General features: G+C 38.9%; 1 protein-coding gene and 1 long non-coding RNA gene across 4 annotated transcripts; one reads left to right on the top strand and one right to left on the bottom strand.

The window, feature by feature from the left end:
- Positions 1-2,152: 2,152 nt before the first annotated feature.
- LOC149826920 (uncharacterized) lies at positions 2,153-23,079 on the bottom strand. Of its 3 annotated transcripts, XM_090019048.1 has the most exons (8): positions 22,648-23,069; positions 20,948-21,643; positions 20,438-20,809; positions 4,513-4,770; positions 4,247-4,398; positions 3,533-4,021; positions 3,363-3,433; positions 2,153-2,307 (listed from the first exon to the last, which is right to left on the bottom strand). In XM_090019048.1, the coding sequence occupies exons 2-6, from the start codon at positions 21,639-21,641 to the stop codon at positions 3,542-3,544; spliced, it is 1,956 nt and encodes a 651-aa protein (XP_089875174.1). In that variant the 5' UTR covers positions 21,642-21,643; positions 22,648-23,069; the 3' UTR covers positions 2,153-2,307; positions 3,363-3,433; positions 3,533-3,541. The 3 variants fall into 3 exon arrangements, with proteins under 3 accessions (XP_089875174.1, XP_089875173.1, XP_089875172.1); XM_090019047.1 differs by having other exon boundaries at positions 3,363-3,438; positions 20,438-21,643; positions 22,648-23,079; XM_090019046.1 differs by having other exon boundaries at positions 20,438-21,643; positions 22,648-23,079.
- LOC149826921 (uncharacterized) lies at positions 13,520-15,013 on the top strand. The gene is made up of 2 exons (XR_016435121.1): positions 13,520-14,358; positions 14,919-15,013. It is a non-coding gene; the product is annotated as an uncharacterized LOC149826921 (long non-coding RNA).
- Positions 23,080-23,269: the final 190 nt, after the last annotated feature.

The following is a 23,269-nucleotide window of genomic DNA, read 5'->3' as shown; positions in this document are numbered from 1 at the left end:
TTAGGTTTATATATCGACCTTGTATTCACTTTTTGTTGCTCTGGTTAGCTCAAAATCTAAACCTGAAACTTGTTCTCAGGCTAACAAAAATCCCAATTTGTGTAAGGCTATGTCTACTTAATTTGATACTCTTCTCCAAAATTTTACTTGAACCCTTATTTCCTTGCAATCTACTCAGCATATTATTGGATGTAAATGGGTTTTCAAAAATAAACATAGGACTGATGGTTCTTTGGAATGATATAAAGCTCGCTTGATTGCTAAGGAGTATGATTAGGAAAACGGTATTGATTATATTGATTACTTTAAAACCTTTAATCCTGTCATCAAATTGACTACTATTCGGACTATGCTTTTCATTACCACCAATTATAATTGGCCCATCAAACAACTAGATGTTTAAAATGTTTTCCTGCATGATAACGTTCATAAAGTTGTATTTATGAAACAACATTCAAGGTTTAAGGACAGTCAATATCTGAATTATGTTTGTCATCTTCAGAAGACTCTTTATGGCTTAAATCAAGCTCCCCGAGAATGGTACTAATGTCTCAGTAATGCGTTATTGTCTTTCTACTTTGTTATACTCATACATCTTTGTTTATTTGGAGAAAAGATATTGTACAAATCTTCCTTGTAGTTCATGTGGATGATATTTTGGTCACAGGCAACTCTAGCCAATTAATTAAATCTCTTATCTCCAACCTAAGCTAGACCTTTGCGAATAAAGATCTTGGTTATCTCCATTTTTTTTTAGCATTAAAACTATCAAAAATACAATGCATCGTGTTGCAATGACTGGCAAAGAATTCCAATCCTCATGATCCAGTTCACCAATCCTCGTGATCCAAGTGAGAAAAATCCCAGTCCTGGTGATCTACAATGTTACCAAGAGAAGAAGAGTCCACAAAATGTGAACTCCCTTTACAAGTTAGATTGAGTGTTATTCTAAAGAACATCATCACAAAACTCCTCTAGAAGCACCTCACAAAGAGTTATTGTTCTGTACAAGCTCAATATTGTGTAACCAGCCTATTGATAAGGCTTATCACTAGAATATGAGGAGACATCCCCATGCCTATTACATTGACTATAAATAAAAGTGCCTCTACATACATTGGATGTGTAGTGTGTGAGGACGTGGTGGATCTCACCGAACCACGTTAAATATTAGTGTTGTGTGTGCCTTCTTTTCCTGCGTTTTCTTTCTTGAGCAGAGCTCTTTTAGATCTTAGACCTATGTAGGGATTAAATTGGGATCTTCTAATATGGGATTGGATAAGCTCAAGCTTTCCGCTATAGATTTTCTGAAACTGTATCATATTCATGACTTCGTCACTATTTGGTTTTCAACGAAGTTATTATCCAGCCTTCAGAAAAAAAATATTAGAATAGCAAACTCAACTGGGATGTAAATGGGAAGGATGAAGGTTTTGCAATTTTTGGCCACCCAGATCCTACCCATTTGCATCCCTAGCCTAACCCGTTCATTAAAACACACCAAACGGAGGTCATATTGATATCGAGCCATTATGAGTTGCCGAGAGAGAGAACAATAAACAATTGGTAATGCAGCTTAAAGTTTTCACCAAAACTTTGTAAATTGTCGGCTACCAAACAACAAACAGCCAAAGGCCAACATAGACAGATCTGTGATCGGACTTGCAGCAAGCCCCTGACTCTACTTTTTTTTTTGTTTCATTTATAACCCAAAGAAACCACTCAGCACAAAGACCTGGTCAAGCTGGCTCAGCCAGCCATACCTACGCTTGACCTGAAGGCAGCATAAAACTGTGAGGCTAAGATCTCACCCAGGGGGCTATGCAACACCCATGGGAACTGAACCTTGATCGCCTGTCTAACGGCCAAGGCCCCACCCCACTACGCCAAGCCCCCTTGGGGCCCCAGCGTCGACTTGAACCCAATAAAACAAACGAAGAAATTCAAGCATACTGGAACCGCACCTAATCATGCCAAACCTTGTCAGCCTTACCTGGCTGCTCTGCAGCATCAGCATGGTAGAATCTGGTTTAGCTGTTTCTCACCCAGAGCATGAGTTTCCTAATCCAACTCATTAGGAAAAGAGCAGCATCCTGATGCGTGTATACAGGCCCCAGAAATTAACTGAAAGGAAAGATTAAACCGGAGAACATTTTGAATCAAGCATTATGATCAAATACCAAGATTCCAGCCACAAAACGTTTTCATATGAAAATTGGAAACAGAACAAAGTCTTCAAATCAGTCCTTTTCATTTGTTTATCCTCTTCAACTCCCAACATCCTACAAAATCCCATTAATGTCAAGTCTGCAACAGACAAGAAAACATAAAATATCAACATTCTGTCAAAGTAAAAAACTACGACTTTTTAGATAAGAGAGAAGAGATCAACCACAGTTTTCAGATAACTACTACGAATAGAACACCAAAAGAAGATGATTCACCATATGAAAATTCCGAACAATAGGTAATTGAAAGCTTAAGTGCAAGGCAAGCATGACAATATCACCATGATTTAATATTCAATAGGGTTGGGTTATCTACCATTTCCTAAATATACTTGATGAGTAACAATGGCGTACTAATGACAAAAATATTACAAAAAATAGCTTTATATCTCATTTCTTACACTCCCTGTCAAACTAATATTCTTATCATTAGTACAACATTGCTATTTAACATAGCTAAGAGTATATCATTTACCATAGAATGTTGCACAAAAAAGAGGGGTTTGGCCATGACATCATCTCTGTGAAACTCAAATAATTGTTTTTCAGTGTTCTAAGACATCAGAAAATGATGAATTTTAACTTGCATTTTTCCTTAAACTATAGATTGATATTCAAAATACGTGCTCAGCTGTGCCTCAGCCATTAGATTCCTATAAATCCCATAGAACCAAGTGCAGTTTTATTTTTTAAATAGGCTTTCTTTTTTCAAATAGGCAACACAGTGCAGATTTAGATACACGCAATAATTAATCTATTTAGTTTTTTTATCCCAAACCCACTGCATAAAAGTATGCACAACTATAATTTTCTGACTTGATGAAGGCTTGGGTGGTGAACATGCATAAATAGTCTTCTTTTTTTACTTTTTTTGGAGAAAGGTTGAAGGTTTAGTAACAAAATGATTAAAGGTGGCAGTCGTCATCAAATTCAGTACGATGGTTGAGCATAAATAATCTTCTATAAATGTGCCTTTGATGCTACCATATTCCCTGACAACTTTAGTATAAGAGGTCCCAACAAAAAAAAAAGAAGCAAACCAACGCCAATTTGTTGTATAGCAAAATAGCACTACAAAGCCAATTTAAAAAAAAAAAAACTAATAGACTGCTCAAGGAACTATTCGAACACTACCAGGAAAAACATGAATGAGAACTCCCTCGGCTTCACAACCAACAGATCCAAACACTCCAAAATTTGACCAACTGCACTGCAAAGCAAAGGTCAATTACCAAAAAAGCCTACACGCATCCACATCCCATCACTAAAAAAGAACATGCTCCTCAATAGAAGTATAAACATGCCTCAGAAGGTTAATTTCGAAGCCGGCCATCTGCAGCAGCATTCGCTAACTTGGCAGCAACTTGCTCTTCTGATAGGGGTAAGTAATATATACGAGGAGTGGCTCGCGTCTTCTTAAACAGGTCATCAAGTGTAAGAACTGGTGCCTCAACCTTCTTGGGAGGAGGTGGGGGTGGCAGTTTTTCCCGCCCCACATGCTGTGGACGAGTCTGAGGTGTAAGTGGTGGAGGAGGTGGCAGCTGCTGCTTTGAAGATGGCAACATAGGTGGAGGGGGTAATTTTACAGATGCCTGCAGATTCACGTGATTGGACTGAGATGGAGCAGCAGTTGATGGATTAACAGCAGGTGGTGACTGGGGTCCCCCTTCAACCTGGAGCTTGACATCTTTGGGTTCAACAAATTCAGCAATCAGTAAGCGGCCACCATTAGGAGGCCACTGAAGATTGTAGAGGGCATCCCTGGTTGCCATTGCTTCATCCACAGAAGAATACTGATGGTCAAGGCAACAACAAGAATTGTTAGACATGCAATATCACCATCCAACGTCATGCAATACTGAAATTGTTCAGACAATAAACATAGAAAACTGGCAGAGCAGTAGTTCCTTCAGCATATTAACAGACTACATAATTCACAGAAGTCCCATTTGTTAAACTGTGCAGCAAATTGAATAAAAAAGAAAATGTCACTAAAGCCTAAAGGTAAAGAAACTTACTGTGACATAACAATGGGTCTTGATGTGATCCATCCAGAAGCTGCAAACAGTCCCAGTCTTGGCAAGAAGTTCTTGCACAGCCTTCAATGTGAATGGGCGCAAAAACTTGTCTATCTTTAAAGAAGTTGTTGGTGATCTTTGTGGCGGAGGAACTGCAGCATAGACAAGCAACAGTTAACAACTTATGCATGCCTTAATGCATCTGTCCTTATGCATATGCAGGTGCGAATGAGAGAAAAAGATGGAGGGAGGGAAGTTTGACCTACCAACTCTTTCCTTTGGAGTTTCAGAATCAAGATCAGAGTCGGACCTAGCAAGAACCTTAACAGCTTGCATTTTATCTCTTGGTGTCAAAACATTAGCATTAGATGCATCCACAGGAGATATCTGAGACACATCAGGCAAGTTTAGAGGCTCCCTCTCCAGTCTAGCAGGTCTTGGAGGGATAAGCTTAGCCTGCTCATGATCACCGCTCCATTTGCGTTGCCTTTTAAGAGGTTCATGTTCTACCTCAACCTCAATACCTGAGACAAACAGAACCATTCAGAAGGGAATGGCAAATACACAAAATAAGTACACAATAACAACAGTAGGTGATAATTAACCTTAGGAATGCAGCAATATCTTTTTTCGTATAATAGACTAACACACTGCAAAGCGAGGAGGGCCATAACAAAAATACAAAAGCAACACCAAGACTGTAGGTTTATCAAAAAAAGGGAGACTACTCAAGTGCAGATTTAAGCAAAAAAGTGGATGTCAATCAAGGATGAAGCCTATTAAGAGATAACCTTATTAGGTCTGGACCCAGACCCAGATCCAATACCTGATGTGACATCTTGCTTTCCTGCTGTGTTGAGACTCATTATTGTGCTGACTCTTTGTTATTCTTTTCCTTATTGTATTGGGTCATCTTGTAGAGTTTGTATCCTACACAAACATGCAACGTTTTCTATATATTGAAATCAATAGACCCATGTTCTCTCATTGGGAATTGTGGAATAGAAGGAGCAGCAGCCCCAGTCTCAATGTCTTCTCTTCTTCTTCTTTGCTTGTGTTCTGGATCATCTAGTGACACCTATTCTTTCATGGTATTAGAGCGAGAGTGTGTCTGATCGCATCCATTAAGGTATGCCTTAAGAGATCTTGGGCTTTCGTTTCCTGTTTGCCTCCCTTCGAGTTTCTCCTCTCTAAATTTCCTTTCTAACACGGCCCTTCTCCTTCTCCTTATTCTCTCTCTTCTTTTCTTTAAAATTTTTCTCATTCTAAATATTCCTAATCTGTTTTGATTGCTGCTATAAACCCTTTGTCTAAAATTGATTTTCTGAGCACCCGTTTTGACGTCAATCTCAATTTCTTTATTCTTTTCTTGACCCTAAAAAAGATTCCAGCAACCTGCTATTCTTTGCACCTTGTTTGGATCCAAAACTCAGCATAACCAGATTTGCATAATCTACATACTTAGATTTGCATATTCTTTTGAGTTTTATATCTCATGTCACCTATCTTAAAGGTTCACAATTTTTTTGTTAGAAACATCAAGTTTCTTATCAAATCAATTCTGATATGTGCCTACTGTGATATTCTGAACTAAAAAAAAATATCGGCATTTTTTTACGTGATAGTCTGAATTTTCTCTACTCTACTTTTTTCCCATTCTCTATTGTCCTTATTTTCCCTCACTCATGGATCCAAACCCACAGTTGACCCTATCTTCTACCTTTTTACCCCAATTAGTCTTTGAAAAAATAAATAATTTCAATTTCCTAATTTAAAAGAGGCAAATAATTCCTTTCATTAGGAGTCAAGATCTCTCTGAACACCTTGATGGGTCCATCGTCCCTCCACTAGAGTATATTCTCAAAGAGGAAAAGGATGACACAAGAGTTGTGATTTCTCATGTTCATGTTAGAAATCCAGATTTTATTTTATGAATCAAGCTAGATCAGGCATTGGTTGTCTATATTACATCCATTTTGTCAGGTGCTTATTGTCCAGACATACTCTTAAATTTTGGAATCTAGGATAATGTTTTTGAAGAAAGAGTTTCAGAAATTGAAGAACGGGTCCATGTCAATCATAAAATGAAGAGCATCATTGACCAAGTTGCTATGATTGGCAATGATGTATTGGATAAGGATATGGTCCAGCAGGCTCTTAGCAGTCTTAGTCCCGAATATCATGTCCTCTCCACCACCATACACTACTTAGATTTGCTTCCTATATTTGATAATTTGAGGGCCAAATTATTACACTATGAGATGACTCTTTCTACTAATTCTGATTCCTCTAGTGAAACTGATGCAGCGGGAAATCTAAGGTCGACCTTCACGTAATGGGTACCTGACGCACTTTCGGTGCACCAAAGGGGTCGACGCTGATACACTAATGGGGCTGACGTTGATGCTACTCGATTAGCACACAACCCAAGTTAATGGGTGCCGACGTGCTGCAGTGAGGAGATCGGACTCCAGCGAGGCACCCCGGTGCAGAGGGTGAGAATCACGACTCTAGTGGGAGATCGGGTTCTGGGATGCACTTGGGTGTAGCAAGTAGGGGCACGATCAAACGCAGCGAGGGGTTGACGTGCTGTTAGTCTTCCAATGCACAGCCAGTCAAGCAGCCACGAGTATTCACAGGAAACGTGAAATCAGAAAATCAGATCAATCGATCCGAGCACTATGTATTATGAAATCGGTAAGGCTACAATGAATATGATAGGACAGGTAATAAGTAAGACTGAAACTTGCGGCTGGAATACCAGAAAGCAAAGTGAAGAAAGAAGACCCGAAAGACTGACTTGAAACTGAAAAGAAATAATAAACAATAGGACATAAAAGAAGCAATGACAAAAAGAAAAGTAATAAAGAAAACAGAAAAAAGAATGACAAAGGCTGCTCAAAAAAAAGAAAACTACATGGAACCAACAAAAGAAAAGAGAGGCTGCATAAATTTCAATCTGTTTTTTTTTTCACGAAACCCTAGGCAGCTTATTTAAAGAGTTTTGGCTGGATTTTGGGTCTCAGGTCCGGACCCGATATGAACCCTACGTGTTGTTGGATCTGGGCCTGCTTTGCATCATTCTCCCCGGGTTGGGAAGAAGTCGGCTCCGACGACTGATCTTTCCCAAAGTAAGCATATAGATCAGACACACCGAAGATAGGCGCTTCCATTTAAAATTATGATCTGCTCCTGACTCTGCAAGCGTACCAATGACCATCTCAACCCAGAAGTTGCTGCCTTCCTCATCCCGGAAAGTTCGTGATGATGACTTGATGTAAATGTTAAATTATGTAATCAAACTTGTAATTTCGTATATATATTTTATATATATAAGGTAATACATATACATATATATAATATATGTATATGTATTTACCAATTATATATATAAAATATATATAGTCATAGTAAGGGTAGTTTTAGGAATTTTACACATTCTTTTTTGAGAATATGTTTTTTGTATTTTCCTTTTTTCTTTTTCTTTATTTATTTTTTGCTTTTGCATTTAATGCATTGTACATGCATTGGGAGGGGCCCAACCCACTAGTCGTTGGACCCCTCCAACGGTCACATTTGTGACCGTTGGAAGGGGCTCCAACGACTATGTGGAGCCCCTCCCAAGGCCTCCTCCAAAGCCCTATATATATGGGCAGCTCCTCTTGTATTTCTTAAGGGATTTGGGATTATAGCCCAACCTCTTTAGTGTTTATGAAACTTATGGGTGCAAGTGCACATTTGTGATTCGGTGTGTTGTGTTTGTTGTGCACAAGTGTTCTTGGGTGTGTATGTTCACACATTTATTCTTAAGGTTGTTGCGTCATCGGCTAAAGTATCTTGTTGAAGATACTTTTACATGGTATCAGAGCCTCGTTGAAGAAGAAAAATTGCGATTCGCCTTCTTTTGCATTCCTCGGGAAGCGTGCCTTCAAGTTTTTTGAAATCAAAGAGGATCATCTTCTTCGAGCAATATTTTAGGAGCCTCTTTTGTCAAGAAAGACGCAAAAAGTAATTAAAGTACATACTATCTCTTGCATTCTTTCCTCTCTAATGGGCGAAAAAGACTCCCATTTCTCTCTTGGGTTTAAGCTTAATGGCTCAAACTATCATGTTTGGGCCGGGAATATGGAAGCCCATATTAAAGGAAAGGGGCTTTGGGGTTACGTTCATGGATCCATACCGGAACCGGAACCGGAACCCAAAATTACCATTGTTGAAGGAGGGGATATTAAGATCCTTGAAGGGGATGAAAGACAAAAGGCCCTTGAAGAGTATTCTAAGAAACATGATGATTGGGAAATGAAGAACTTCAAGATCTTATCTTGGATTTTCTCATCCGTTGAGACCAAGATAAATGCCAAGATCATCAAATTTAAAAGGGCTTCCGAAGCTTGGGTATATCTTGAGAAAATGTACACCTCAAGAGATCTATCCCACAAGTACTTTCTCCAAAAGAGGGCTTTGACTCTCCAACAAAATGACATGACCATTCGGGAGTATTTTGCTGAATTATCCTCTATTTGGGACGAGCTCGCAATTCTTGAACCTAAATGGAGTGGTGAGGCAATCGAATTAAGGCACAAACAACTTGAAGAAGACCGGTTCTTCAATTTTTTAAATGGCCTTAGACCCGAATTTGAACAAGTTTGGTCCTCTCTTCTCTCCGCCTTCACATCCCCCTCACTCGAAGATGTTATCACCAAGCTAAGTGGTGAAGAAACCCGTATGGGGATTGGCAAAAATAATCCTAGCATTCTTGTTACTTCCTCTACTCAAGAAGATGGTGAAATGGCTAATGCCGTGTCAAGACCGGGAAATAACATGAGGACCTATAGACCTCCTCATTTCAAGAATCAAGGTCAAGGAGGAAATGATCAGTATGGCAAAAGAGATTATAGCAAAGTAACTTGCTATCATTGTAAAGAACCCGAACATATCAAACCCTTGTGTCCTAAATGGAAGAAATTGATTGCAACGGCTATGGCATCTAAAGTTGAAGAACGACCCTCTTTATCAAGTGAGTCTCTTTCTCTTCAACAAATCGTGGAAGCTCTACAACCTCTTCTCAAGGGAGGTACTTCCGGAGCCGCTATGTCATCCTCTTCCCCCGGTAAGACATCTTGGCTTTTAGATTCCGGGGCATCCTTTCACATGACCCCTAGTTATTGCACTCTTTCAAATTTTTCTAAAAATGCTTTTCCATCCTTTGTATCAACCGCGGACGGTACATCTCTTGAAATTAAAGGAATAGGTAATTTTGAAAAACAAGACTTCTTTGTTCCAAAAATTCATTTTATCCCAAACCTTAACCTAAATCTTCTTTCCGTTTCCCAACTCTCGGACCATGGTTGCGATATAAAATTTTCTTCTAATAAATGTTGGATACAGGATCGCCAGTCTGGGAGATTGATTGGGGAAGGCTCTAGAAGAGGAGACCTCTACTACATAGATTTTCTTCAAGTTCCCAAGAGTCAATTTTGCAACGTCGTCCAAAACAAAGACATTCATGTATGGCATAAGAGATTGGGTCATCCCAATATTGTTAAAATCTCGTATTTGCCTTTTGTTAAACATCTTTGTAAAAGTGACTTTTTGTGTAATGAATGCATTCTTGGGAAAATGAAATGTTTGCCTTTTCCTCAAAGATTCATGTTTACGACAAAACCATTTGAAATTGTTCATTCCGATGTATGGGGACCGGCTCCGGTAATGTCAAAAGGGGGTTTTTCATATTATGTGATCTTTGTGGATGACTATACTAGGTTTTGTTGGATCTATTTCCTTAAACATAAACATGAAGTTTTTTCAACCTTTAAAAGTTTTCACATGATGATTTCAAATCAATTCAATGGATGTTTAAAAATCTTTAGGTCTGACTCTGGAGGAGAATACCTCTCAAATGAATTTAAGAGTTATCTTGAAAATTTTGGAATTCTTCACCAAAAATCATGTCCGAAAACCCCTCAACAAAATGGGTTAGCCGAACGAAAGCACAGGCACATCATTGAAACCACTAGGACTTTGCTCATTTCTCAAAACATTCCAAAAAATCTTTGGGCTGAGGCAGCCCTTACCTCTGTCTATCTCATAAACCGACTTCCATCGAAAAATTTAAACAAAATTTCTCCCTTTGAAAAACTGTATGATAAGGAACCTAATTATAGCAGGTTAAGGGTCTTTGGGTGTAAGTGTTTTGTTCTTACTGATAAGAATGACAAACTTTCTCCAAAAGTCATTCCTTGTGCCTTTCTTGGCTATTCTGAAACCCAAAAGGGGTTTCGTTGTTATGATATCAAAAGTGATAAATTGTATGTTTCCAGAAACGTGAGTTTTTTGAAAAATGTTAGTGGATTTGAATGTTGTGACCCCCATAATAAAAATATGGATTATTCTTTTTTATTTGATTTATTGAATAAGGACGATGATACTAGTGATAATGAGTCAGATCAAAGTAACCCAAATGAACTTGAAACTGAGGAAAACATCTCCTTGTCTCCTTCGTCACATCAACCTATTGAATTACCTAGAGACCCTATCACCTACTCTCATAGAGATCAAAACAACTTTAGGAGTGCTCTTGACAGATATAATGATGCCAGTCCCAGTGCCTCTCAAAATGAAGTGATCCCTCGTAGAACTGAGAGAAGTAGAAGGCCTCCTTCTAGGTTCATTTCCTATGAGTCCTTGCCTTAGTGCCATCCACTCTTATATAGAACCTACAAATTTTGAAGAAGCACGTAGATGCCCTGAATAGATTAATGCCATGAACAATGAACTTGAGGCTCTGAGAAGAGCCAAAACCTGGGAATTCCAAAATCTTCCTAAAGGCAAGAAAACAATAGGGTGCAGATGGGTTTTCAAAGTAAAAACTAAAAGTGATGGTTCCCTTGAAAGGTATAAAGCTCGCTTGGTTGCAAAAGGATATAGTAAAAAATATGGTATTGACTATGAAGAAACTTTTGCTCCTGTAGCTCGTATGGTCACTGTTCGATGTCTTATAACCGTTGCCTCTATCAACAAATGGAACATCTATCAAATGGATGTGAAAAATGCCTTTTTAAATGGCGATTTAAGCGAAGAAGTCTACATGGATGCTCCTCCTGGAATGGAGACTCCTAAGGGAAACATGCTTCGTCTTCAGAAAGCACTATATGGCCTAAAACAAGCTCCCAAGGCTTGGTATGATAGATTTAACTCTGTTATGATTGAGAATGGTTTTTCCTCTTGTTTTACTGACACTGCTCTATTTGTTAGAAAATCCAATGCAGGGATTGTAATTTTACTTCTGTATGTTGATGACATGCTCATCACCGGGAGTGATTCTAACGGGGTTAAAAATATAAAATCTATCTTAAAAGATAAATTTGAAATGTCTGACTTGGGTTTTTTAACTTATTTTTTGGGAATTAAAGTGACATACTCTCTTAGAGGATATTTCTTATCTCAAACTAAGCTTGCTTCTGAGATCATTGACAGGTCAGGTATTACAGATGAGAAGCTTTGTGAAACTCCTGCGGTTGTAGGAGCAAAGATGAAAATTGATGATGGAGTTCCCCTGTTGGATCCTACACCCTACAGACAGCTTGTAGGATCTCTGATGTATCTGAGTATTACCAGACCAGATATATCCCATGCAGTCCATACTGCAAGTCAGTTTCAGCATGCGCCTACATCCGTTCACATGAGTGCCATCTTACGGGTCGTAAGATACATAAAGGGTACTCTAAATAAGGGAGTTTTTCTGTCCTCTTCCTCTAACTTAAAATTGATTGCTTATACTGACTAAGATTGGGGAGGTGACCCAAATAACCGTCACTCCACCACTGGTTTTTGTGTGTTCTTAGGAGACTCACTAATTTCATGGAGATGCAAGAAGCAACAAAAGGTGTCGCTCTCCTCAACTGAAGCTGAATATCGTGCCATGGCCACTACTACCATGGAGATTGTTTGGATTCACCAACTGCTAGAAGACATGGGGATCAAAATTAAAGGACCCACCAAGCTATGCTGCGACAACAAAAGTGCAATCTACATTGCAAAGAACCACACCTTTCATGAGCGGACTAAACACATCGAAATGGACTGTCACTATGTTCGTGAAGCATATCTCCGAGGAGTTATCGATCTCCCTTATGTCACGTCTGAATATCAGTTGGCAGATTTCTTTACTAAAGCCTTGTGCGCTCCGCGGTTCAACTTCCTTCTTGGCAAACTATCGGTCATCTTGCCCTAAGTTTGAGGGGGGGTGTTAAATTATGTAATCAAACTTGTAATTTCGTATATATATTTTATATATATAAGGTAATACATATATATATATAATATATGTATATGTATTTACCAATTATATATATAAAATATATATAGTCATAGTAAGGGTAGTTTTAGGAATTTTACACATTCTTTTTTGAGAATATGTTTTTTGTATTTTCCTTTTTTCTTTTTCTTTATTTATTTTTTGCTTTTGCATTTAATGCATTGTACATGCATTGGGAGGGGCCCAACCCACTAGTCGTTGGACCCCTCCAACGGTCACATTTGTGACCGTTGGAAGGGGCTCCAACGACTATGTGGAGCCCCTCCCAAGGCCTCCTCCAAAGCCCTATATATATGGGCAGCTCCTCTTGTATTTCTTAAGGGATTTGGGATTATAGCCCAACCTCTTTAGTGTTTATGAAACTTATGGGTGCAAGTGCACATTTGTGATTCGGTGTGTTGTGTTTGTTGTGCAAAGTGTTCTTGGGTGTGTATGTTCACACATTTATTCTTAAGGTTGTTGCGTCATCGGATAAAGTATCTTGTTGAAGATACTTTTACAGTAAATTCCTTCATGATTATATCGTGAGGAGACATTATTCCTCCCCTGATTGATGGAAGCCCAAGCCTTCAAAGGACAATGGGGAGCTGAAGTGGAAAAGCAAAAGACATTGTCGTTCATGATTGTAACAACAAGGTCAAGGTCATCTTCACCATCAACATTATTTGCCAGAACCATGCTGTCTGAGGTTTCACCAATAGCAGCAATAAGATCAAGTAAAAGAACCTGATTCATAACTCTGCCATGAGTATGATAAGGAAACGGGTGAACTTGAGACCCATCTTTTCCCCTAAGAATAAAGATGGTCCCTGATACTGTTGGAACCACAATGTCTGTCCTCCCACCTCCATTAACATCAGCTACTGTAGGGCCCAAGGGCGAGGTGGTGGCACGGATGGGCTGACGGTGCACCGGCTGGACTGCTTCCGCGATGAGAGGGTTCACAGGGGTCGTTGCTGATTCGGGTTGGAGGGGGAGTACCAGATGGGGAGAACTGTCGCAACCTGCATCCCTATGCATTGTTTCTTCAACAGCTTCTCGTTGCGATGTTTGCTGGAGCGTCACCGGTGCTGGATCGACGATGGTAGTATCAACAGGGTGGATCGCGCGCGTGCCTAACTGATTCAATGGCACTCGTGCGCATCCACCTTGGATTCAAATGCACCCAACCGTGCTTCGACCCCATCCATGCGCTTCGACAGACCGGCTACCTCCTTCTCTAGGCGTAGCATATCTTCTTGCATCTCTGTCACCATGTCGAGCATCCGCTTCATGATCTTCTCTCGTGTCTTTTCGTTCGTAGGACCGTTCCTCGCCCCTTGCGTTATGTCGTTGACGAAGGAGGAGGGGCTGAGCTCTGATACCATTGGATGCAGCGGGAAATCTAAGGTTGACCTTCACGTAATGGGTACCTGACGCGCTTTCGGTGCAGCAAAGGAGTCGACGCTGATACACTAATGGGGCTGACATTGATGCTACTCGATTAGCACACAACCCAAGTTAATGGGTGCCGACGTGCTGCAGTGAGGAGATCGGACTCCAGCGAGGCACCCCAGTGCAGAGGGTGAGAATCACGACTCTAGTGGGAGATCGGGTTCTGGGATGCACTTGGGTGCAGCAAGTAGGGGCACGATCCAATGCAGCGAGGGGTTGACGTGTTGTTAGTCTTCCAACGCACAGCCAGTCAAGCAGCCACGAGTATTCACAGGAAACGTGAAATCAGAAAATCAGATCAATCGATCCGAGCACTATGTATTATGAAATCGGTAAGGCTACAATGAATATGACAGGACAGGTAATAAGCTATGTCACATGGGTGCGGGTGCGGGTGTGGGTGCGGGTGCGACACGGGTGCGGCGCAATTTCAAAAATTTTGGACACGGGGACTCGGCTATATATATATTAAAAAATAAATAAAAAATAAAAATATATATATATATATATATAAGACTCGGTCAAAGTTGTGCCCATTAGGGGACAGGTGATGAGTTGTGAAGGCATTCTGTACACTTTCTTCATACAGGAATAATTCACTTTTGGGCACTTTCTTCATACACTGTAATAATTCACTTTCTTCATACAGGAAAAACCACAAAAACTTGAGTTGTGCCCATTCTGTACTTAAAACTTGAAAGTGTACAGGTTTTTTAGTTGTGATGGGTTTTTTTCCTTACAGCTGTAGCCCAGAAAATTTAAAAAAAAATTCAAAAAAAATAATTTTCCAAAAAATGGACCAAAATGACCCTGGGTGCGTTGACCACACCCAGGGTCGGGTTGACCGAGTCCGAGCCGCACCCGTGTCGGTGCGTGTCGACGCGGGTGCGGCGACCTTGGAGCCGAGTCCGTGTGACATAGGTAATAAGTAAGACTGAAACTTGCGGCTGGAATACCAGAAAGCAAAGTGAAGAAAGACTGCAAAGACTGACGTGAAACTGAAAAGAAATAATAAACAATAGGACATAAAAGAAGCAATGACAAAAAGAAATAATGGCCTGACAGAAAAGTTATAAAGAAAACAGAAAAAAGAATGACAAAGGCTGCTCAAAAAAAAGAAAACTACAGGGAACCAACAAAAGAAAAGAGAGGCTGCGTAAATTCCAATCTATTTTTTTTTCACGAAACCCTAGGCAGCTTATTTAAAGAGTTTTGGCTGGATTTTGTGTCTCGGGTCTGGACCCGATATGAACCCTACGTGTTGTTGGATCTGGGCCTGCTCTGCATCAGAAACTCAAGTCCTTGTCTCTAATGTTTCACGAGGACGTGAAAGTAGTGGATACTTTAGAAGCGACAAGGTATGTGGTCTTGGAGGCAATCAAAGAGGCCGAGGTATACCGCCTACACCGAATGTTACTCATAATACTATTGTCCAAGAGAGACGGTCCATTCTTACTTGTTTCATATGCAAGAAGTCAGGCCATGTCAAAGTACATTGTTGGTTTAAAGATGATCCCAGATATAATCAAGGGATAACACAGAACAAGAATCAAGGCAAGAGCCAAACTCGAGGTCAGAGTAGTACACAAAGTAGTGAAGAAGGCCAAGCCTCAATAGATAAGCAATTGTTACTAGATGCCCTTGCAAGACTCAATTTGAAGTAGAATAAACGAGTCTAGTATCTTGATTCTGGAGCTGCCAACCACATTATAGGTGATGAGTGAAAGTTCTCAACTTTGGTTCCTTATTATTATAGAGATGGTATTATTATTGATGGGACTCATCATCCCATCACATACACTGAAAATATGTTTATTCCTCCATCTAAATCTACCTCTTTAAATCTCACCAATGTCCTTTTTGTTCCCAACATCAAGAAAAAAACTTATTTTTGTTTCTAAACTCGTACATAATTCAAATTTATGTATGGAATTTACTCCATCCTCTATTTGTGTCAAAGATCTTCATGTGAAAGAAGATATTCGTTGATGGCAAAAGATAAAGACATACGTACATCTTCAAAGAAGATTCTACATCCAAATCAGTTGGCCATGTTTTGAAACCTGGTCCACCCGATTTGTTTAGTACTTCTAGGTCAAATAAAGCTAATGTCTGGCTCGTCTTGCTCATTGTAGTCGTAGTTTCATTGAAAGATTAGTCTTTGGTAAACTCATTCTCGGGTCTAGCTTAGAATGTAAGTTTGCTAGTGTTATTTGTCCAATTTGTCAAATTACAAAGAGTCATATACTTCCTTTCAATTCGTTGAATGAAAGAGCTTCAAAATCTTTTGAAATCTTGCACTCTGATGTATGGGGATTGGCACCCAGCAGTGTTGTTAAAAACGCGCCTCAAGGCGCAAAAAGCGTGCCTCGTCTCAAGGCGAGGGCCTTTGTGCCTTGAGGCATAGGCTTGAAACGCAATACCCTTGAGGTGTGCGCCTCATAGGCCTTGAGGCGCACGCCTTGAGGAGAGGCGCGCCTCAGACTGAGGCGTACCCGCCTAAATTTATTTGGTCAAATGAGGGTCAAAACCCTCATTCGACCAAAAAAATAAGGCTTAAACAAAGCCCTACCTACTCCTTTTATGTGTTTTGATTTTTTTTTCTCACAGCCTTCTCTCCCTCACGGCTCTCACAAGCTCACAACATTCTCTCTCGCGTGGTGGAGCCCCGAAACAGGTATGGATTTTTTTTGCTCTCTCGTTCTCCTCCTTTTCTTCTTATCTCTTCTCTCGTCTCTCGCATGATACAAAAAAATGCACATATGCACAGATTTTGTCTCTCTTTTTGCCGTAGTTCATGCACAAAAATGCATTCAACTATTCTAATTTATTCTTTTTGTTTTCAGTTAATGTGTTCTGCGTTTTCAATACACCTCTGAATGTGCTCTGCGTTTTCAATACACATCCAAAGGTGTTCTGCATTTTCAATACACCTCTGAATGTGCTCGGCATTCTCAATATGCATCTGAAAATAAAAGAAAAACAAAAGATTAGAAACCTGCGCACTTTGCTATGAGGCGTGATTTTATTTATTTTTGTCCGGATGATTCTGTGCCAAATACATTATGTCGTGTTTCTACTAGGGGTCCTGCGTTTTCTTTTATGTACAGAAACCTGGTGTTACATTAAAAAATGTTTGTGTTTTATGTTTCATTAGATGGTTAATTTTTTTGTATGTTAATGAATACGATCATCGCAGCTGCGTGTTTTTGCTTTTGCTGAAAATCTGCAAATACACCTGATATGCATTTCCAGCATTGGGGAAAATTTTGATACGCGTGTTTGACAGTGAAAAAGATATAATATGTTGAAATCGTGGTATCTACGTGTTTTTGTTTTTAATGAAAAACTGCAAATACACCTGATATGCATTTCCAGCATTGGGGAAAATTTTGATACGCGTGTTTGACAGTGAAAAAGATATAATATGTAGAAATTGCGGTATCTACGTGTTTTTGTTGTTAATGAAAATCTGCAAATACACCTGATATGCATTACCAGCCTAGGGAAAATTTTTGATATGCGGATTTGACATTGAGGAAAAAAATATATAATAAGTTGAAATCCCTACATCTGCGTGTTTTGCTTCTGATGATAATCTGCAAGTCTATCTGATATGCCTTTCCAGCATTAAATTTTTTTTTATAGACTTAATAATCTGATACGTGTGTTTGATAAAAGGAATAATTACGTAGAAATCCCTACTTTGCATGTTTTTGGTTTTGATGAATTTTTGTATTAAGGATATTGACAGAAATTTATTTATGTTAAGTTCCATAACAGGATATAGATGTATTAAGCCTAATGACAGTTTTGAATTTCTGTATTAAGCACATTGACAGAAAGTGATCTATGTGTTAAGTTCCAGAGCAGTTTTGATTCTTTTTAGAAAAGAATAATTCGTTTGTTTTTTGTCCACAAGCATGCTTACTGATATTCTATGTTGCAGTTCATATTTTTTCTGTATTTATTTGAGATTTTTTATTTTTTGTTGGTTGTTGCTTCATCAATAAAGCATTTCTTATTTATTTATAATTTTAGATAATTTTTATAGTCTTTTTTAAGTTTTAATAAAAAAAATTTGAGGCTTACGCCTCGCCTCAGATTTTGGTGGAGCGCCTCGCTACGCCTCAACGCTTTTCACAACACTGGCACCCAATGTCTCTTCTTCTGGTAGTCATTACTATGTTTCCTTTATTGATAACTTTTCATGTTATAGGTTAATACATTTTATGAAGCATAAACATGAAGTATTCAATATATTCATGAAATTTCATATGTTGCTAGTTAAAAATAAATTATCTATGTCCATTTTGAATTTTCAGTGTCATGGTGGAGGCAAGTATTTTTCGAAGGAATTTATTACTTATCTAAAAAATAATGAAATCAATAGAAGAGTATCCTGCCCTTACACCCCTCGGCAAAATGGATTTGCTGAGAGAAAACATCGTCATATTATTGAAAGTGCCCTAGCAATGTTACATGTTGGAAAGACTTATATCTTTGGGCAAAAACCTTTTATTCAGTTATGCAGATTATAAATATGTTGCCCATGAAGATTTTAAATTACAAGTTTCCATATTATTCACTATTTGGGAAGCATCCTAACTATGATTCTCTACGAGCCTATGGGTGTATTCGTTATGTCCATATAGATAAGTCCCAAAGAAACAAATTTGAACACGAAGCTCATGTTTGTAAATTTTTTGGTTACACTGATAACTATGAAGGGTACAGGTGCTATGATATTAAAAATTGATGTATTCACATTTCCAGAAATGTCGTATTTGATAAAAGTTCCTTTGGGTATGATTTCATTGTTGAACAGGCCCATAAAACCAAAGAGGGCAGCATTGAGTATTATCAACCATGGCTAAGTAAAGAACTATTTTCAGAATCAAATAAAAGTCCTATATCATAAGGAGTTCTAGAAATCCACAGGCAGGAAAGGGATGTTCCTACCTTCCCTGAAGAAAATGCAACTATAGATGAGAGATATAAAGGACACGTATATACTCAAAGAGGTTCAAGGACAACTAGTTTTGAAACTGGAACACAAATGACAGCTAATAATGAAGTGCAACAGGAATCAAGAAATGTAGGCAATCATGATGACACCATCAGCCCGTGTGATGAGGTCATAATGCAGCCAAAGTTCAAAAGATCAAATAGGGTTAGGCATCCTATTAAGAGATGGATAAGTTATGAAAATTTCAATGCAGAACATCACGTTTTCCTTATGCAAATAGAAAAATAAGAATTGGTTTCTTATTCTCAAGCTACCTGAAATAAAAGGTGGATTGAAGCTACGAATTATAAAATGAAAGCATTGCATAAATGTCAATCATGCAAAATTTTAAAAGCCCCCAAGACAAGAATGTGACACGATCCAAGTGGGTTTATAAGATTAAATATATACCAAATGGGAACATTGAAAAGTATAAGGATCGACTTGTTACAAAGGGTTTCACGGAAGAATATTATTACAAGACATTTAGTTATGTGGTTAAAATGGTAACAATATGTATCATCGAGTCTCTAGCAGTGGATTATGGCTGAACGTAAATCAACTTGATGTTAAGAATGCTTTCTTACATGAAGAGTTGAAAGCGGAGGTTTATATGGAACAACCACAGGGATACATTGAAAATGATCTAGTTAAATACATGTGTAAACTTAAAAGAGCCATATATGAAACAATGAGAAAGCGAACAAATAGAAAAAAAGGATGGTTATATATAACCCTTCCTTCCTATCTTTAGCCCATCTGTTATCTTTTGTCACATTATGTGAATCCACTACAACAAACATCTAAAGCCACTACACTGACAGTACCATCCACCATCAAGCCCTCACACATCCAACCAAATTTTCACAAGCTGAAATAGGATAAGTCCAAATAATTGCAAATACCATAAAGAAACTAAATAAACAAATAACATAAACAAGGACAACACATTGCAAGAAATTCAGAATTGACACGAACCGCTCTCTATATATATTAAAAATAAAGAGGGAATCACAAACCATCAAGCTCGATTTTTTTAGTTCAAGTTAATTTTAAGATGAATTCACTTCATAAATCATAAATGACATTTAAGCAGTGCCCGGTACACAAATAACTCAGTAACAAACAAATGAAGAACATAAATGACTCCTGTGTTTTAAATTGGATCTCCAGAAAAAGAACATTTGCAATACAAGAAATTATCATAAAGCAGGAAATGAAAAATTAAACAATTGTATTCACCTCAAAGGCTAATATTTGGAGCTAGAACAAAATTAGTGGAGGAACCAATAACTAGCAACAGAATCAGGGGAACACATTCAAATAACACAACAAAGAAAATGAAAATTTTGAAAGATAAAAAGAAAATAGCACCACAATAAACAATCAAAAAACAATTCTACAAAGAAAATACCAGAGAAAGGAAACTAACCATCACTCTTCCGCTTCACGCCGACATGCATTGAATTTTCAATGGAATCTGCACACTCATATTTCTCTTCCACGGGAATATGGACTGTTGCAGTATCAGATCCCTTTTTCTCTTCAATGGGAACAGACTCTTGAATTTCAATATTTTTACTTCCACCATCATCATCCAAAGTAATAACAGAAATCTTACTCTCAGTCACCTCCTCCGCTACTGGCTCTTCAATAACCTTATTCAAGTTTGGGCCACCATGAGCACCGACATCTGCATCATCCGTCTTCTTAATCAAGTCAACATCCATATCATGAGTGTCTCCCCGCTCAGCAGCACTTTCTATACCACCTTCAACATCCATAACAGAAGCACCAGGATCACCTGCATCATTACTGGATAAAGACTGCAGCACCTCTGTCTTAACAATCTCTGGTTCTACAGGGACACTATCAGTATTCAAATTATCCTTTAATTTATTCTCTTGTTTAATTGACACATAATCAGTAGAAACAGACTCACACTTTACAACTTGGCGAACACTCTCAGATACCTGGGGAATAGGTTCAGATGCAATGATTTGGTTCTCCTCACTTAGTGGGGCTTCATCCTTTGGTTCTGTGGTGGAAAAGTCTGTCAGAATTGGTACATTCTCAGATACCTGGAGAATAAGACCGGAATCGGTGGAATTCACGTCCTCAGGTGTTGAAGCTTCAATCTTTGTCTCTACGCTGGAAATATTAATCTCAGTTGCTGGATCTTTAGCAGTTTTGGCACCAAAATCAGTTGAGCTCACAGTCTCATCATCCCTTCTCTCATCTGAGTTGGACAAATTGTTTGCACTCAGATCTCCAACTCCATCACCTTGAGCAATAGCTGGCACACCACTATCATCAATATCAACCAAAGGAACATTTTCTTTCATGCTCTTCACCTCCTTAGCTTGAAACTCCCCACCATCTTCAGTTTTTGCATGATCCTCATTTACATCCTCTACATCCCTGCTCTCAACCATGGATTCACCTTGTGGATCGAACCCATTACCCATATCTTTGGTTTCATCAGCCTCTTTTTTGAGTGCTTCATCCAGGCGTCTCACAAGATCCTCCTTCAAACCCCTTGTTATCAGCTTCCTCCTCTTAAGCTCATCCTTCAGTTCAGTGACCTTCCATTGCTCAAGGGGCCGATCCCAATGTGCAGTATTTGGTGTTGACATATCTTGAAAACGAAATATCAGAGGCAGTAAGATTAGATTGACAGAAAAATAAAATAAAATAAAATTTGTACATTGAGAGAGAGATGTTAAACTGGGGTTTCAAGAGTCTGGAAGAACATACGGAGCAGGCACCTCCAAAAGAGCAAGAGAAAGGGGAAAACAAAAACATAAAAAAGAATCCCTGAACAAGAGTTCTAACAACCCAAATCAAAATAAGCTCTATCATGCACTAAATTTCAGTAAACAGACATGCAAATCAAACGAGCGCACATCCTCAATTCCCCAAAATGAGAAACTACTTCGACATATCATGAGTGCAGCACTAAACCCAGAAGAATATACACCAGGCTAGCCAGTAGAAACAAAGAGGGATGTCAAACGCAATATCAGAACAAACAATACGTGTATACCACGAGCAAATCCTCAATCTCAAACATAAACTGGATAAAAGGACCACGCATGCCCATCTGCAGACTAGCAGTAGACAAGATTTTTGCGCATATCAACAAAATGATCAAAATATAAAGAGCGTCTAAACGAATGAGGAAAACTTCAACAGGAAAAAACTAGAAAGCAATGCCCAATGAACAACATAAAACTCACAAGCCTACACAAGGACACAAAAATAAGGCCAATATTAACAACGGTAAAAATGGGATAGTAATTAACCGCAAGAATCACCAACCAAGAAAACCCCATTCGCGCAGAACAAATTTTAATCGAACACCAACATGCAAATGAGGAAAAGGGATGTCAAAATTATCGACACGAATCATACCCCGTTACATCCAATGCGGGCAAGCAGCCATGCATACCAGACCTTACCGATCAACCAGAAACCCTAAAACCCGCTCTCGCATAATAAAATTTCAATCGAACACCAACAACGCCAAGGAGAGAAAAGGGTATCAAAATTATCACAAGAAGTATAATATAATCCAGTAACATCTCCAGGTTTTAGAAATGATAAACAGAAAGCAACGAACAAAACCAAGAAGAAGCTTACCCGCATACGGAAGGTATAAACGGGACGAAAAACCGCCGGAACGTAAATTCCCACGGGAAAGCGATTACCAGAACCCTAATTCGAGAAAAGAAACTCAAAAGGATTAGAATTAAAAAAAGCTCTAACCTACAATATTTTCTTTTGTTTTTTGTTTGTTTTTTCTTTTTCTTTACGATAGTGTTAGCATGAAAGGAAACAGAAAGAATTATTCGGAAAACCGAAGCTCCGACGGGAAGCGACGCCGGAGATTGCCGCTGGAGAACATCGCCGTCTTGCCGGAGCTCCCCTTTCCGCTGGATAACGGTTGTCTCTGGTAAGGAAAAGAAAACCCTAAAGCGTCTTGTGGAGGAGAGATTGCAGAGAAGGAGAGGACGAAGAGAGAGAGGGAGAGAGACGGGGGGGAAGGATTCGAGCGTTGAAAAGAAAAAGCTCGAGTTTAGGAGTGGATTCAAGTCCGCCTTGGATTTATTGCTCGAGCGATCTCGTTGCACGTTGTGCAAGCAATCCGCAATGCCATAAACCTTGTTCTCGAAAAAATATCGCGATATTTTGAAAACAACTGTTTTTTAGAAAATACCTTAAAGATATCGGTTTATGTAAAATAAAAAAATTTACTAAGCAA

This window comes from Nuphar pumila, chromosome 10 (assembly GCF_984573655.1).
Source record: "Nuphar pumila chromosome 10, dmNupPumi1.hap1.1, whole genome shotgun sequence".
NCBI classification, from domain to species: Eukaryota; Viridiplantae; Streptophyta; class Magnoliopsida; order Nymphaeales; family Nymphaeaceae; genus Nuphar; species Nuphar pumila.
The sequence above is the reverse complement of the archived record's forward strand: the minus strand, read 5'-3'. Positions and strand labels throughout refer to the sequence as shown.

What these genes read in the sequence shown, in the direction of transcription:
- LOC149826920 (XM_090019047.1), bottom strand. Translation starts at nt 21,641, where the DNA reads ATGTCAACACCAAATACTGCACATTGGGATCGGCCCCTTGAGCAATGG. An exon ending in CGTGAAGCGGAAGAGTGATG is followed by an intron (nt 4,771 to 20,437) that starts GTTAGTTTCCTT and finishes TGTTTGTCTCAG; the next exon opens with GTATTGAGGTTGAGGTAGAA. An exon ending in AGACCCATTGTTATGTCACA is followed by an intron (nt 4,022 to 4,246) that starts GTAAGTTTCTTT and finishes CTTGACCATCAG; the next exon opens with TATTCTTCTGTGGATGAAGC.